Here is a 17794-nt window from a genome sequence, read left to right on the forward strand (position 1 = left end):
AAAAAAAACATTTCCAAGGGCGAAAACGGTGTTTCGGTTGTTTATGATTTAAAATAAAACGGATGCATTGTGGATTCTGTTTCCAGTCTTTAAGCTAACAGACGTTTGCAGTTCATCATATTTATATTTATATATATATAACCCGAAAGACATGACAGCAGCATCACAGACACCCCCCCCAACATGATCGAGCAACTTCCAATTTCATTTCCTCATCCTAACCCAGGCTAAAAAAAACACGTCAATTGAAAGCCCTGTGTCAATACTTCAGTGTAAATACTCAGAATAAAAGCTGCTGCGCTGCTCGCATGGTTTCGCGCCAGATAAAAAAACATTTACCTGAAATGTAAAACTAACTGTGAAGAACAATATTTAACTCCAAACACCCCCACAAGACCAAGACGTAGACAAAAATCAATTGGTACGCTAATCACGGTTCCATCTCTATCACTAATGGAGGCTCTTTTTGTGTACATTTGCGCATGTCTCCGAGTGGGCGTGGTCCCATCTGCCTCTTAACTCCCACAATGCACTTCCCAGCACGCGAGTGTTGGCAGCTACGACAGTACAAAATAGACATCTTTGTTGAGCGATTCAGCTGGCAGAAACGATCTGAACTGCTGAATTCAAAAGTCTTTCATTTTCTCGCCCCTCTAAACCACGGGGGGCATGTACACCGAATACAACGAGAGCAGACGAATCAACAATATACTGTCGGCAACATCGAATCTTTCCCGCCAGGCGTTTAAAGTCACTCAAACAAATGTTTTATAAAATGCTGAGGTGTTGTCACCCCCCCCCTTCCATCTTTGTTCATCCTTTCCCAACAGTCCTGGAGACGACGTCAAGTGTGAAAAGCTGACGCCCAGTGTCAGTTGGCACGTGGGTTGCTCTCACTGGCTGTTATTATTGCTATTCTTGTTGTTGTTCTGGACGCTGAGGAGCTTGTGGCTGTTGTTCTGTTCTAGCGGGCTGTTGCTGATCCTCAGCTCGTCCAGCTTCCTCCACAGCTCGTCGCGCTCTTGCTCCTTCTTCTTCTCCCTGAAAACAGCGTCGGACAACCAGAAAGAGAAACATTACATTTTCTCCATCCGGGCCGGTGCGTTTGATGATCAGTGGAAATTTCAAACAAACCCATGACATCGTTCCCTAACGACATAAATAACACCTGCCCCCCGTCATATTAGCTGCACGCTAATGTTGCTAATGCAACGAGTCGGCTCCGTTTCATAGTGGTGAACGATTTTGAAAAATAATTCTGATTTTGGTTTGGGTTCAACTCACCTTTGCCGGTCCGATTTATAGGAGGAGGTCAACTCATCAAAGAGTGTGCAGTTCATCTCCATCAGTGTCTTTAGCACGTTGTAGACGAGCGCTACGATAGTCCTGAAATGTAAAATGTTGAATTTGTGTCAATAATGTACAACATCATTACCTGTCGGCCTCACACCTCGATTAGAATGTTTATGGACAATTAACATACTCAGAACTGATGCTGGGGAATTTTATCAGAAGGTCTGTAGTTAAATTCCAAACAGTTTCTATATTCAGTGCAGCAAATGTCAACTAAATCTGTAATGGATAATGTCACAAAAAAATGACCATGTGATATTTTTCAGGTTTTGTGTTTGTCCTCGAAGACAGAGGTGGGCAAACTTTTTGATTGGCGGGCCACAATGGGTTCTAAAATTTGAGAGAGGGGCCGGACCAGGAGCAGATGGATGGAGTGTTTTGGTAACCTCATCGGAGGAAAAAAAATACATTTCATTGTAAATTAAAGTGAACAAAAGCATTACAACAAAATATATGTCTTTGAAAAAACCCACAGTGTTTAGAAAATAAAACATTAACAAGGTTTATTCATTTATTTTGTTTCAAGTTCAGCGGGCCGGATTAAAACGTCTAACGGGCCGCATGTGGCCCCCGGGCCGTAGTTTGCCCACGCCTGCTCTAAGACAACATCTCATGTAAAGTGGCGTCAGATGGAGTGATGAGTTCTTTAGCGCAAAGTTAAGAGTACGTACGGATTCCAGTGCTCTTTGGAGATTCTGTACAGGCTACAGAACATGATCGGGAGGACCTTGTCGATGTTCTCCTCGATGAGGCTGAGGATGTACTCATTATTCCAGAAGTACAGCGCTCGCTCTGCTACCTGTCAGGCAGGGCAGACCAAGTTTCCATACAGGTGTCGGACAGCGATTGTGGTCGTAAACAATAGGGGCTGACAGCAAATGTATCACAATTGTAAAACAGAACTTAAAAAGGAGAAACTAACACACACATTTTGAGTGACGGCAAATACAACTTTAGAACGAGCTTGATCAAAACGGACCTGAAAGTGAGGATTGGCCACACATTTGGAGATCTGCTTGAACAATGGCTCCTGGATTTTCTTGAACTGCGTAGGCTCAATGACATCCAAAATCTCCTCAATCTCACCCAGGAACATCACCTGTTTAGACACAAAGAAATGAACATGAAGGCTTAAAAAAAATAAAAACGCACTGGAATTGGCAAGCTTGTCCTTTTATAGATGTACCTCCTTTTGGCTGCAGGTCTTGGGCCAAAACTTGAGCAAGCCTCGGATCACCTAAAAATAAAACAAGACAATTCACTCGGGACTCCTTTAATGTGAATAATGCATCTTTATCGTGGTTGAGTAGGTGGTTTGCAGCAGCCATGACAGATTTTTCTGCAGCTTGACTAATTTTAGCGCTCCAGAATAATGTGTGGAGTGGGAGGAATGGTTTTTTTTTTCCCCCCCTGCATTTTTTTTTTACCGGTTCAGTTAGTGTTGGATCTTTTTCCAGGAACTGGACCACACAGTATGCGAGCTGAAAGATAAGATAAATGGCACAAATTGATAATCCATGACAATGCTAAAGCAAGATACACCAACTCAGCTCAGAATGATTCCTTTTTTCTATTGAGATGTATAGTTAGGAATAAAGGCCATGGATATTTCCCCAATTGATAATGAATGAGCTAAACAATTCATTGCATAGCCACTAGAGGGCGGTGTGGAAACAATTTTACCTGCGCATGAAAAAGGGCCAGTCCCTTCGCTGTGTGTAATGGAATGAGCACCTTCATCAGAAACTGTTTGTGTTCTGCCTTCAAAGGCAGCGCAAACCCATTGATGATACTGTAGACAAAAACATCATCCTCATAATGGGATAAAATGTGAGAGATAATACTTATCCCTTCACCAAAAGCAATAATATACCCAGAAGATGATTATACACTCACCTTCCAAGAATTTCTAGGAGCTCAGCAACTCCGTTGAAATGTTCAGTTTCATAGATGAACCTACAAGTGCAACAAATTGTTAATACAGTACATAACTCACTAAAGTTGTGTAGTGCATTTTTTTTTATGGTTGAGAGCATATTGCGGCAGTGAAAAAAGAACCTGAAAAGATGTTTGGTGTTTAGCCGAAACAAATACAGCCATGTCCATTATGCTAAAAAGGAACTCAGTGGACAACTAAATAGTTGACGAATTAAGTGATTCATCTCGTGTTCAGTAGCCCATACCTACACACGTGTGGTATGAACATACATGCGCCTGACAACCATGACACTATTTTTATCCTACATGGCAGATGGTCAAAGTGGGTGCATCCATTTTGCCACCCTTGCCTTTTGGAAATGACATTAAGGTCCCCCCCCCCCGTTTCAATCATCTAAATCCCATTGTCACGCAGCAACAGGAGCTGTAAAGAATCAACACGCTGGGAACGCCTGCCATCTGCACTTTGTACTTCGCTGCGTCAGAAAAGCAAGATGAATGGGTTCGAGGTGCGATAAGGCCAAGACATGGCGGGAAAATACATAGAAGTACATGTTTACATGTTTCAGTGGCTTCAAATGCAAAATGTTAGATTTGCTTAAGACTTGCCCATTGAAAAGACGCTGGTCGGATTACAAAACACGTTTAACTCACCGCAAGAAGATGTTGTTAATTTGCTTCCTGATGAAGGCCCGCAAGCCGAGGAACTTTCCATAAATCCGATGCAGGATGGTCTTCAGGAAGTCCCTCTCCCTCGGATCCTCGCTGTCAAACAGCTCGAGAAGCTAAGAAAACAAGAGGGGGTAAATAAAAAGGTACATGAAAATGTCAGGTGGTATACCGATTGCGTTATGTTATAACCACTTAGCGAATAATTAGCGACTGCGACATTATAAAAAAAAAAAAATGAAAATCATTTCTTTGGATAAGGTCAAATTCTGTCATTGCGCTCATTTGTGTAGGATTTATAAAGGCGACATATTTCCTATTAGGAGGAAGTGTGTGCGTAGGGCGAAGCAAACGTATTGGACACACCTGCCATGTCACATCTATTTGCAGCGTTACATGTGATGAGTCATCATTACGAGGCACGGAGTTCAAAAGGAAATTTTAGGCTTAGCATCGTATGGCAACTATCTTCCAGTTAACTTGTCATCAGCACCCCAGCGATAAATGAAAAAAAAAAATTCAAGTCATTGTGGTTGCGAGCTCTTTTGCACTTCAGTGACCTCAGGAGCTCCTCAACTGTTGGGCAGCAGGCCCAAGAGAAGGCCACAGGAAAAGAACGTTAAAAATTCTTATTTTATTGACATCTTTATTTTAGCAACAATTACCCGTCAAGTTGGACTCCAACTGCAGAATTGGGAGTGGTATGAGGTGAAATATATTGAGATGGAACTGGGCAAGGTGAACCACCTGCTCTGTCGTTGAACTAATTCATTGGGATTTCATTAAATCAAAATCCTTTTGATAATATATCAAGTCAAATAGTACTAAGAGACTTGATCAATGCATTTAGGGATGAATATTTGCTCATAATAAACCATTATTATGCTGCCAAAATCCTTCGTGCAATTCGTGCCTAAGGAAACGTCATTAAATCAATCCCAGGACCTTCATGACCATTTCAGCATATAACTTCTTCAAAGAGGTACAATTTCCTCCGCAGCAAATGTATACATTTTTGTATACGAGGACGCAAACCGCCGGATTGGTGTATTTTTTCCCCACGTTAAGACTTGCCACCCAAAACCTTCATCCATCCAGCCTGTCAATTTTGCTCCCAACCACAGCCCTCTCATCTCATCCTAAAGAGCAAAACAACAGGCAGCTATTTAAAGCTCCCCACGACACGCTCACATCATGGAAAATCAGTGCCGGCACCTCTGATGCAGCCAAGACAACATTCCAGCCCCTTTGGTTCCTGCGGAGCTTTGGAGTGAGGGACTCCTGTACACTAACACTACATTTCAGATGGCTTATACTAGCCGAGACAAATTCCTTTGTGTGTTTTTAATACTCTCATGTAGTGAGATTATTTAGAATTAGGTGTGCTTTGCCTAATTTAACTAAGTGGGCTATACAGTTGCATGTATGGAGTAAGACGTGGCGCAGTCGCATCTCTTAATAGAACACAGAAAAGAAACTCTGGCTACGAATGCAAGGAACGTAGACAAGCATAAAACATTTTTATTGCTGAAAAATTCCCCCCAAAAAAAAAAAATTCAAGGGATCACGCATAGCAAGGCCAAAGGCTAATCGTTTGCACATGTCGCACCAACCAAAACTAAACTCAGCTGGGAGAACCACATGTAATATTTATCAAAATAATTACCGACAAAATTGCTTACCTGGAGTACAAACTTCTGATCAATATGGCGTTTCGCAATACTCGGCTGGAAATCAGGATTTTCAAGGAAACGCAGTAGAAACTCGTAGACAAGCTGAAATATTAAAAAAATATATACATAAATTATTTCCGACCTAGTGGTAAAATGGCTAAAATGACAAATTGATTTTTGGGGATTCCAAAATATCGCTACAGCCTCAGCAAAGCCCCTCCCATTGGGATGCAGCTCTATAGAGGCATAGACAAGCAACAAAAATCATATCCTTACTTGGATATGCGGCCATGAAGCTTCTAGAGTGGGCTCATCCTCCTCCGGGTCAAAATCGGGGTTGTCACTTGGAGCAAGTGTTCGGAATATGTTTGTGCTGATCTGTGGAAAAGAACGATGCTTTTCGTTAAACATACATTAACAACCACACTGTCAACTTCAGCCAGTATGGGACATGGCACAATGGGAGATTTTTGATACAGTCGCCATGGCAACGTACAGTATATCCCATATACGGCTGACATGACAAAATCCGTCTAGACAGAAGACGCATGATCAGCCTCCATTTTGTAATCCCCTTGAGTGCATTTCACAGAGCATGGGGAGAGGAGATATATCCCATGGCTCCTAATACATGAAAACCTCAAAGTTGTCTTGTCAAAGACCACCATCTCTCGGTTTTAAATTGCACAACGACTTCCCACTGTATACTGACCATAGTGGTGATCTCCGGGTATGCGGATTCAACAAGCACTCCTCTGTTGGTGGACACATAGTCCACCAGCTCATTCAGTGTGGCCCTCTTGATCTCCTTGTTCTTCAGGTCCGTCACAGAGTCCAGAAAGTCAAAGAGCATGCAGCACTGCTGGAGTTTCTGGGTGAAAAGTTCCTGCTGCTCAGTGGAGGGAGCGTCTGGAATCACACAAGGGGGAAATTGAGAGAAATCATGAAATGAAGAAAAATCTTTATTCAAACACACATTGGATTTTTCTTTCATTTTTTTTTTTCAGATTTTACCAGACTAGTTCAAATCCAAAACAAAAAAAAAAAAAAAAGTATCGTACAGTTATACGTATATTTTAGTCCGAGTACTCTGAAGATATTGAGCCACATAGAGGCAGCCTTGTCATTCCCAGCTTTGACTGTAAAGCCTTTTATGGATTAGACTGTGAGTACGTCCGTGGTTATTAAAGCTGTCCAACCCAGCCAAGCTATTAACAGCATTTGGAAGCCACCCAGACAGGCACACTGTACACTGATGTTATGTTTGGGCACATCGTAGGTAATCACTGCGGCCACAGGACGGCATCCTGCTGAGAGTAGCATCGCTTAGTCACTTTGCGCAAGGTCAAACACTTCTGAGATGAGTCTACAAATACGGTAACGACGGATTTACAACAAAGCCAATAGCTCAAATGTGCCTGTGAATATCCTCATTCTCTCGTTTTGCGTTTTTGACGTGGATGTGCCCCGACAAATAATTGCGTTTCCACACCGACACTCAAGTAACAGCTGTCCTATCTCGTCTAATTGTGTGAATAAAAATGTCTTCTAAGATAACCAGATTGACACTGATTCAATGCCCTGGGAATCAATTTATGGTCCAACTGCCAATATTTTCTTGTGAAATGCGCTATATAAAAAAAGTTGTGTTGTATTCTATTCTCGTTAATCAATCATCAGATATCACTGCTTCCAATATTGCAGAGGGAACATAGACAAACTTGACTGAGGTGCTGTCGTTTGTGTGAGAATGTATTTTGAGCGGTGTAAAATAGCCACATGACCACTTCCTCGTCGTGACATGCCAGCACGCCCATGTAATCAAGAGCCCTTAAAATGCACTCGTTACCAAAATAGTTGTTCCCAATAAACTGGTAGAATATCAATGCAACATCAGATTTTTCAAACGAGTCCCAAGCTGATCACAATCTGATGATAAGTCGCAAAAAAAATTTGTTTTCGTTTTTCCCCCCCCTTGTGAGTGTCCAGTATACTACCAACAGAACAACTTTAATAAATTACACCGAAAGTTCAATGAATTATCCGCAAAATACCGTTAACATTTTTAAAAAGCATTTCCCCATTTTTTTTAATTATTATTTTTTTTTTAATTCGACAGCGACTGAGTGACGCGGGGGATCCAGTTTGATTGGTAATGCACCGTTCAATAAAATAGATCAATACATTTTTCCACGCACTATTTCTTTCGTGTATTCTTGCGCATGAGTCAGCAGGATTTGAAAGGCGCACAGTTCAGACACAAAAAGGTGTCGATCACGACATTCAACAAAGGGCTGAGTGAACTCTATTCAGAGCACACTTGTGAGGTTTGATTGAAAGCGCGTATCATTTTGACCTGTTTTATGGCTCTCATGTCACACTCCCGGACCATACTTTCTGAGAACCACCCTAATCTAATGTTGTCAAGCTGCAACTTTCTGCTGTTACAGAGTGATGCAACTCAGCAGGCAGTGCATTATGTTTCACACCACTAGAGCCCTGTTTGAAAGAGCGGAAGAAAAAAAATAAAAACATCAGCGGATGGTTTTGACATGCGACAAAGCACTTATGCAACTCTAAGGGTCACCGTGCTTCCATACTGACACCAAAGAAGGTGTGATGACCTGAATGTGCTTTTGCTGCAAAACAAAAATGTCGCATGTATAACCAGTAACAAATTTGAGTAAAGAACTGTTTTAACATTTTAGAGCAGCATTAAATATTCATATGAATGATTAATGAGCCAAATTCTAGTTAGAAATTGTATGAGATGAACATTGCTTTCGGAACCTTAGGCCAGTGCTGTAAATATTTCAAACATTTTGATTGGCGGGCCACAATGGGTTCTAAAATTTGACAGAGGGGCCGGACCAGGAGCAAATGGAGTGTTTTGGTAACCTCACCTCATTGGAGAAAAAAAAATTAATTTGAAATTAATTAATTTTTTTCTCAAGTTTGGCGGGCCAGATTAAAACATTTAACGGGCCGCATGTGGCCCCCGGGCCGTAGTTTGCGCACACCGGCCTTAAGCCAATGTCATTCTTTAATTTTAGATTTAACGCAATCTTGTATGAACAATACATTAACTCCTCGCAAATAGTCTGCATAATTATTTGCAATGATTTAATTATTATGGTAATTCATGACGACAGATTTAGCCTGCTGTTTTTCGGCAAACAACTACCACCGGCATCAGTTGAACTTGGATTAGAAACACCCCACTTGCGTTTGAAATCCATGTGTTTGAAGTTGTTTTTTTTCTCCCAGTCTTTGTGTGTCTCTCGATGGCCTTAGAGTCTAAAATGTATTTTTTCCCAACAATATGATGCTATTTTTGCCTTCGAGATAAAGCTGCATTAGTGCACAAACTCCTCAGGGTGCTTCAGAAAGAAAAACAGATTTCCGTTAGAGTTGTGTTGCTGTGCAAGTGTTCATCTGAGAAAGACAACAATATACATTGTAAGATGTTATTAATTAATACTCAGAAACACTGTACAGAAAGGTCCTTCCGCCCATTTTAGGGACGGAGGATGAGAGGTTTTGTAAAAAAAGGACAGACTAAGCAAGGACGGAAGTGAGTTTTTGTCCATCAGTGTAATCATCCGTAACTGCTGTTGCGTGAGAGCGAGTAAGAGAGTGCGAGAGAAAAACACGGATGTGATACGCGCGGCTGTGTGAAGAAGCAATTGAGAGTCAAAATAAGCAATTTGCGTTTAATTTGAGCAAAGGGATGAAGTGCAATAAATTTCTACAGTGAGTCGCCAGTCCGAGCTCATCTGTGAATTTTCCACGTGTGTCAACAACGCCTCCAAGTCTCTTCCAGTCTTTTCTTTTGTAAAGCAAAATATTTTCAGCCTGGAAGCACATACCTGGGGGGTAAAAAGAAATTCCCAACATATTGATATGACTTCTACTGTATCTTGTCAGCTTCGGACTACAGAAATCCCAACCCAAAAAAATGAAACGAAAAAAAATAAAAATAAATACAGACATGTCGCATGTTCACAGAAGCACTGCATGAGAGAAGCTAGCTAAGTTATGCAACAAATTTCCATTTTAGCATCCAGTGCTTCGCTAACCTACTGCAGCAGAGGTCAACCCCCATGGGAAACAGATATTCAATACGCCGATGGTGCATTTGTAGCACGGTGGCTGTTGTTGTTGTTACAACACAGAGACATGAAAAAAAAAAAAAAAAAAGGTAATCAAAAATTCGACAGCAGGTTAATACTTATGGGAGCGGTAGAAAAAGACTTTTCCGTGTTGTTTGGCAAACTTATAAGAACCAGTTTGTAGTGTGAACATGGAATAAGTAGTCAAACATTATTTGCAATTAATACACATGAAAAATATTTATATAATACTTAAGTAAACTCCTTGACATTAATACACCGTCCCGTTGGTATCTATCAACATTTCATAGAACTCGCCGAGCAGAGTGAAACCAAAACATACAGAGTATGCTGGTCTGGTGACCTCTGAACAGTTTTCGTCATGAACAAAGATGACGACAATGACACCAAATTTAACACTTCAAAACAATGTTTGGGTTGTTCTGAAACTTTGCACAGTAAGTCCAAAAATGCCCAATTTCATATTTCTCACAAATCACTGCTATTGTCGTCCCCACACGGTGCGTCATATTTTCACAACTGATTAACTGAAGCAAATCTCAACGCCAGCAAACAACTCTGAGAAGGCTCATAACTCCAATTTGAGCCTCGAGGCATTCACGTCTTTCAAGACCGAAACATGCAACGAGTTAAGTAATCCTCAAAGGACAAGGCATGGAACTAGGTTAGATGCGTTTCAGTACGCTCATTTTGTTCGGAATCGATCAATAAATTGTGTAATTATTCACTTCAGACGGAAGCCTGTTGGCCATCAAGTTAAGTTTGCATGCAGAATCATTTCCGTCAAGTTTCTTTTGTATTGCGTCACTCAACTCGAGGCTCGTCGTCCTTTGAAATAGTGTGGGGATGATGACATAACCGCAGCGGTTAGCTTTATAGTCAGCTCTCGTTTGGGGGGGCTCGGCGCCAGCGCAGACTTTCGTGGGCGCTGTTGTTGGCGGCAACATCTGCATGCATACCATTCTAATCAATGTCAGGATGATTAGCTTAAAAAAAAAAAATTTAACATGATTTTAAGAAGGTTTTATGTAGATGTTGGCACGCAACAACATAATCATAGCAATATGAGCTGTAATACAATGCCGTGTTTGGTAACTCAAGATAAGCTGTTGAGTTTTTCCTGGAAGTAGATTTTCGACAGGGAAACATGTTACCGAAGATCTTGAGAACGGTGGTGGGGAACACTGGTTCCCGGTCAGTTACCAAATTGTACATTTTTCACACCGAGTATTACTAGTGCTGTCAAGCGATTACATTTTTTAACTATTTAATCGCCAAAAAAAAAAATCTGTAATTAATTGCGATTAATCGCATTTTCTTCTACTACTTTTTTATTATTTACTTGAATAATAAATTGTAATTAATATAAAATCAACAAATTTAAAGTGTGTGATCCTTCAATGAGTCATCTTTACAGGAATTTTTTTTAGAAACAATTCTTAAAATGTATGCAGTATATCTAGTTGTAAGCACCACACAGCTCAGTTGGAATTTGAAAAAAATAAAACTGAGTTAACTGAGTTAAAATATTGAATTGAATTTTTGAAAAAATTAATCTTGAGATAACGCTTTCATTTTGACAGCCCCAGTATTTACATTAAAATGCTTGCAGCAAGAAACGGAGCTGGCGACGAGGATCGGAACACTTTTACGAGTACGAATAAAAGTACAGACGTGCAATATTGGCACTCATACGGATACACATCGCTAGTTACAAGCTACGACTCGTCCAAAATTAAGGACAGATGCTTGTTACACAATGCTGATATCTCAGATAGGTATGAACACCCAAATGGAATGTCAATAAAGCCTGTTGTAATGAAACGAAAACAATGCAATTTTATGACACTGTGGCTTTTTATTCAGCACTAATATTCCACCAGCGTAAGACTGTCACAAAATACCAAAACACTTCAGTGTGATAAAGCAATCATCTCCTCATTGCTGCATGGAGTGAATTGCGCTATATTAACAAACTGCAGCAATACAATAAAATCCATAAAGTTAGTCCCGAATCAGTTTCCGGACAAATGACTGAAATTGGAAAATTAGAGTGACAGTCTTTCGAAAGCTGAGTGATACCACAAATGCACATCAAAGAGTTGCTGTACCGGTTCGATGGGATGTTTGCAGTCGAGGCAGTTGTAAAAGGATCTAGTTCACGTGTACAGTGTAAGCATGCTGGTCGAATCGGCGTTGAAAGCAGGTTAAAGGGTCAGCCGGAGGAACGGCAAGAACAGGTGAGTGGCACAATTAAAACTCAAATTATTTCAATCTAAGCGATGGCTACACACCAACCGATCATAACATTAGGACTATTTGCATAATCTAACGAGATCCAATACATAAATTGTATCAACATGATAACGTTCAATTTTAGGCCACGGGGGTTGGACGCCTGAACACAGGGCAGCCATAGCTCATCCCTAAGGTGGTAGCATTTGGAACTTGATGCTCCGGGTTCAAGTCCAAAACAAACAGCAACTCAACTACCGTATTTTCCGGACTATAAGCCGCTACTTTTTTCCTAGATTTTGAACCATGCGGCTAATACAGTGGTGTGGCTTTTCTGTGGATTTTTATTTCACCGGTAGGGGCACTCTATAGTTCAGAAAATACGCTAAATAAATGTCGATTTATTTTTTCTCTTGGGCCTGTTCGGTTTTAATTAGCAAAGTTGTTGCCGTGTTAAAAGGCACTGTTTTAACAATATGATAAAAAAAAAAAATAAAATAATTCAACATAGAAAACTGCGGCTTGTATATATTTTATTTTTTAACGTGTTTATTTATTTATTTAACTTATTTATTTATACATATATATTTATTTATTTATATTTATTAATTTATATTTGCTTATTTATTTATTAATTGGGTGTTGCTGCGGCTTATATACAGGTGCGCCTATAGTCCGTAAAATACGGCACTTTGAGATGCGAGTCTGCATCTAAACGCACAAAGCTCGAGATGAAGGCCGCAGCTTCATTTGCCTTCTTTCACATTGACATTTTCTCCTAGCATGCCTGCGTGACTTGGTTCTCGCTGCACCTAAAATATGGCTTCAAATTTGTATCATCAAGAAAATACCAGGCAGGCTCGGTCTCAAGCACATTCCTGTAACAGTCTTAACTGATAGAGCTTAACACGTCGTGATCTGGCTTCACATAATTCTAACGGTCTCATGAGGGCATATTGACACTGCTCTTTTCAAACTGCCAGGACTTGTTTATATTTTCAGGGAGACCGGAGGCACTAGGAAGATGAAAACCAAGTTCTTCTGACCTGGCACCGAGGAGAAGCAGTGTGCCTCGTCCTTGACATTTAAGTAGTGTTCAAAAGCTCCACGTTATGAGGCAACAACAACAACGAAACAGTGGAGAAGTCAAGCTGAAATGTCAGTCGCCCTAATTGTGATTGGAGGGGAAAAAAAAACAGCATGAAAATTATGAATAGTGTACCTGGGATTCCTTCATCGTGAGTGCACATAAGAATATGACGCTTACTTGAGCGTTCACATGACTTATCGTGGCCACCTAATTTAATCTAAGGACCCCCGATAGCCCATTGTAGCACCTTAATCCTTCTAAGGTGACTGAACTATTGTGTAGGGTGCAGACATGCCAAGGTTGTGTGTGAGACATCTTAAAGCAGGCATGGGCAAACTACGGCCTGGGGGCCATATGCGGCCCATTAAACGTTTTAATCCGGCTGGCCGAACTTGGAAAAAAATTAAATGAATATACCTTGTTAATGTTTTATTTTCTAAATACTGTGGTTTTTCAAAGACCTATATATTGTTGTAATGCTTTTGTTCACTTTCATTTAAAATTAAATGTATTTATTTTCTCCGATGAGGTGAAGTTCCCAAAATACTCCATCCATCTGCTCCTGGTCCGGCCGCTCTGTCAAATTTTAGAACCCATTGTGGCCCGCCAGTCAAAGTTTGCCCACCCCTGCTATACGGTATATTAGTGTTCCCTCACTTTTCATAGATGATACATTCAAAGCCCCGCTGCAGTAGGTAAATTTCAACACAGTAGAAGTTGACTTTTGAGAGGGGAGCAGAAATATGGTAATGCAGTTGAAAGTTTTGACATCATGCGTTTAGTTCCCTATTTAAAAAAGATAGATGATGATGGTGCTGTAAATATTTCAATGTAGACCAGATCTATTTTAAGATTACTTGGACATACACTTCCATTTTAACCAGCGCAACTTTTTTTTTTTTTTGTCATGGTTGTCTTCGTGAGCCTGTGCAACTTTCTGCATGCTATTTTGGTCTTTGTGGTAGTAAAATACACACACGAAATACTCAGCCCAATCAAATCGTTTATCCAGAGCAGCTGTGCCAGTGGGAGTATGTGAGCTACACAAACGCATCCATTTACATCCTCCCACAACATATCTTCCACCAACACGGTTAAGGAAGCAATTCGATTTAAAAAAAGAAAGAAAAAAAAACGATTGAGGGCACGACAGAGCCTGCCAAAAGTCATCGTCATGGCTTTCATTGTCGTCCATTAATGCTGTTGCTGAGCTATGCAGTCAGTTTACTTGACATTATTTATTGACTGGCGGACATGATGGAAAAAGAATATTTCGTACTTGCATGCCAATCAATGGGCCAACTCAGTAAAAATACTTTAAATAAGCTGTCAGAACAGATGTTTTTGTATAAATATCTAAAAGTATAGTAATGCAGCTAAAATAATTTAACTTAATTTACAGTGAAACAGTCAGCTTATTAATCACCACATTCTAGTGTACGGTCAAGTTTGAAGTCAAAGCTTTGCTATAAACAGACCAGCAACAGAAATATTAACCTAAATTAAGAAGGCTATAGTTTGAATATAAGCCTTTTTCCTGGTGTGCTCTCAAGGCTTCCGGTTGCCGCAGCAACGATGATGGTCTCGGAGTGACTCATCTTTTTGGTGTCTATCACACAACGGGAGCTCTACGCGCCCCTACCGCAGGGGGGCTGAAGCATCTTCATAGTCCGTCGTTCAGGAACCGAAACCTGCAGTCTAAAGATATGTCCTTGTCACTGCAAGGTTACAAAAGTAAATATTATACGGGAGTGGAATTAATGAATAAGACCATGTCTAGTTTTTAGGGATTCACTTCTCTGCTGCTCTCAACCATAAGAGGAAAAGCTCAGGAAACATTCCACAAAAATTGCTTGAATATATTTATTTTGTGTATAACGTGAGAGGCTGCAATAACAACTACTCAAGAAATATCTTTACAATAATATATTTTGTGTGCCTCCGCAAGTCCAAATACAGTATTGTGATTACTATTGCGTTTGTAGAATATGAGTTAAGCAGCAAAATCCACGTTTTATTTTTTTATTTTTTTTGTATTTCATCCACCTCAGGGGGCGGCCATTTTGCCACTTGCTGTCAACTAAAATTGACATCACAGTTTCTCAGGGTTCAGGTGACGACCAATCACGGCTTATCTTATGAACGTCACATGACCAAACTCAGAAAACAGGTGAGCCGTGCTTGCTCAGTACCTGAGCATTCTGCCAAATGTAATTGAAAGCCAGTGATGAGTAGCATTAAAAAATGAAAACTATATAGAGTATTGCCACCGCTTAACAAAAAATGATAACATAGCAACATTAATGAGGCGCTGCTTTCAGTTTGTCAGTGAACACAATTTTCACCTGGTTTGAGGAGGAAATGACTGCAGAATTTACAGTTGGTGAGACTGAACAAAGGCAAGCATCACCGTCAGTAGTAAAGTGTGTCATTATGGTATAAAGCTGACTCATTAGAGCACATGCATGTCATAAAACACAACCTTAAAAGTCAATCAATTCGAAAGAATGCAAGCTAAACTTTTGGGTTGCACGGCCAGTCACTATCGAACCTCTGAGTGTACAGTTTAACATTCTTAACAATTCACAATTCAAGGAGGTTAAAAAAAAAAAGTTAACCAATATAAAATGAATACATTCAAAATATTTTGGATGGAATAAAATAAATCCTGATGTCACTCTTAAAATCAAATAAAAATGTGATTGAAATTAACTTTGATATTTAAAAAAAAAATGAATATAAACAGTTAGTGGCTATCCTTGTTGCCGAACATAAATGTTCTTCTCTGAACACCCTTGTTGAGATTGGTCCTTATTTTGAAGGTTTAAATATTAACGCCTTGATACTAGTTTAGAGACATGCAATTCAAAAAGAACAACAATACACAAGACTAGAAAGTAAAATGGTAGATAAAGAAAACAGGTTCCAGACTCCTGTGTGCTTCAGAGAGTGGTTGCAGCAAATGCAGTGATGCCTTCAGACATGAGTGACCTGACGCAAGTATTTCAAGATACGAGCCGCTGTTAGGCCAACTTTTTTTTTGCGAAACTTGAGATAAGAGCGCACTGTACATTTTTTTTTAAATTAAGTACATTATTAAGGAGTGACAACCCAACCACAGGGCCATACGTAATTAATTATCCATTTTCTGAACCTTCAAGAGGGAAATTAAGTCATGACCAAAAATAATGTATGCCTCTGTCTATGCTAGGAAAATAAGTGTCAGGAAGAAAATGTAAATGCCCTCCACATCATGACAGGAGATACAAACCAAACCTAAATGCCATTTTTGCTGGAAGGTGTGCATTGGGATTTTTTTTATGTAAAATATGTGCTTTGGCTCACTTCATTGCAAGAACTGACAAATCCAAAGCAACAGGTGGTCCTTGTCTTCTTCTAGAAGGCTGGCTAATTTGACTCAATATTTGTGCAAACTCTTTTCAAAGTTACACGTTCCAGTTTCACACTCTTGATTGAATAAGACAGTGATTCTGAGCGGTGGGCATAACCAGTCACAGTGATGGCCTATTTCAAATCGCCCACCAGACCTCCCTCCATCATCATCCTCTTACCTTTGAGCTGAGGCAGCGACGAAAGCTCCACCGGAGCGATCTGAGTCCTGTACTGAGACGAGCTTGGGGATTTTCTCTGTTTCTGGGCCTTCCTCACCGACTTTCTCGTAAATCCGTCCACTTTCTCGGCTGCAGAGATGGCCGACATTTTGATGCGGGAACCGACAAGAGCCCCGAGGACGATCCGCCGTAAGGCTCCTCGTCCGTCAGATTCGCAAAAACAAGGTCTTCTCCTCGGTGTGTTTTCTCTCCCTCCCCGAGTGTTCGCATCCGCACAAAAATGTGGAGCAACCTGCGCAACTTGACGTTCGCCTCCTGTCAATAACCTGCGACGTTACTCAGCGTGATCCGACATTGCTTGTCGGTGTTATGCAGTTTGAGGACGCTGCATCTTATGCACGGCTTGCTGTTTTCTGGGAACAATCAAAATAGCCAAACTACAACTCGACATAGCCTTTTGGTACAACCAACAAGTCACTCGCCTGTAAGAAAAAAAAATGGCCGTGGACTTCCTGCCTGGGTTGGTTTCTTTGCTTAAATGCTTCTAAAATATTGACCTGTTCCCTACAAATCCAATTGCACCACCGCGATAAAGTTGTCGAGAGGTGTGAACGTACGCGGCTAACTACTGTACTGTACTGTGCGCTGGCAGCTAACACGTACCTAGCATGACTAGCTTGTTAGCATAGCTGACTTTAGACGGACACGGTAGTACAGATTGCTCCATTATCGTAATCTGAGGCGAAAAAAGTACTAGATCCATGTAAAGCCGTGTGGCTTTTCTCAAAAGCAAGGGAAAAAAAGATGATATATATCCGTGTCCACAGGCCGCTTTTAGCACCACTGAGTATTTTCACTCGCGGTCGATGAAGTTCAAATTCCCTCTACGCCTAAAACACTTAAAAGTTAGCAGCGTGCCCAGGCGTGTCACACGGTGTTAGTTACGTCCCTTACCGAAACGACGATCGCAATTACCATTCGGCACCTCTCGCTAATGCAAATATTTTTCTTCGATGTGTCAAATTACCAAACGACTGCAGCGAGGCGGCAGCCATAAACAACCCCAGCACCGCCGCTGTGTCGTTGTGTTCCGACCTACAGTACGGATAGGTAGACTGCGTCGCCTGACGG

General features: G+C 40.7%; 1 protein-coding gene across 1 annotated transcript; it reads right to left on the reverse strand.

The window, feature by feature from the left end:
- Positions 1-17777, reverse strand: ppp2r5a (protein phosphatase 2, regulatory subunit B', alpha isoform). Its single transcript, XM_088286113.1, has 13 exons — positions 16664-17777; positions 6346-6542; positions 5910-6011; positions 5643-5735; positions 3946-4076; positions 3250-3309; positions 3037-3145; positions 2781-2834; positions 2540-2590; positions 2333-2452; positions 2025-2152; positions 1285-1386; positions 1-1041 (listed from the first exon to the last, which is right to left on the reverse strand). Exons 1-13 carry the CDS (start codon positions 16809-16811, stop codon positions 894-896), a joined length of 1443 nt encoding a protein of 480 aa, XP_088142239.1. The 5' UTR covers positions 16812-17777; the 3' UTR covers positions 1-893.
- Positions 17778-17794: the final 17 nt, after the last annotated feature.

Source organism: Idiotropiscis lumnitzeri, chromosome 21 (assembly GCF_059441095.1).
Source record: "Idiotropiscis lumnitzeri isolate Australia: NSW breed Sydney's pygmy pipehorse chromosome 21, RoL_Ilum_1.0, whole genome shotgun sequence".
Classification (NCBI taxonomy): Eukaryota; Metazoa; Chordata; class Actinopteri; order Syngnathiformes; family Syngnathidae; genus Idiotropiscis; species Idiotropiscis lumnitzeri.

What these genes read in the sequence shown, in the direction of transcription:
- ppp2r5a (XM_088286113.1), bottom strand. Translation starts at nt 16,811, where the DNA reads ATGTCGGCCATCTCTGCAGCCGAGAAAGTGGACGGATTTACGAGAAAG. An exon ending in TGGCCCTTTTTCATGCGCAG is followed by an intron (nt 2,835 to 3,036) that starts GTAAAATTGTTT and finishes CTTATCTTTCAG; the next exon opens with CTCGCATACTGTGTGGTCCA. An exon ending in TCCAAAGAGCACTGGAATCC is followed by an intron (nt 1,387 to 2,024) that starts GTACGTACTCTT and finishes TTTACATTTCAG; the next exon opens with GACTATCGTAGCGCTCGTCT.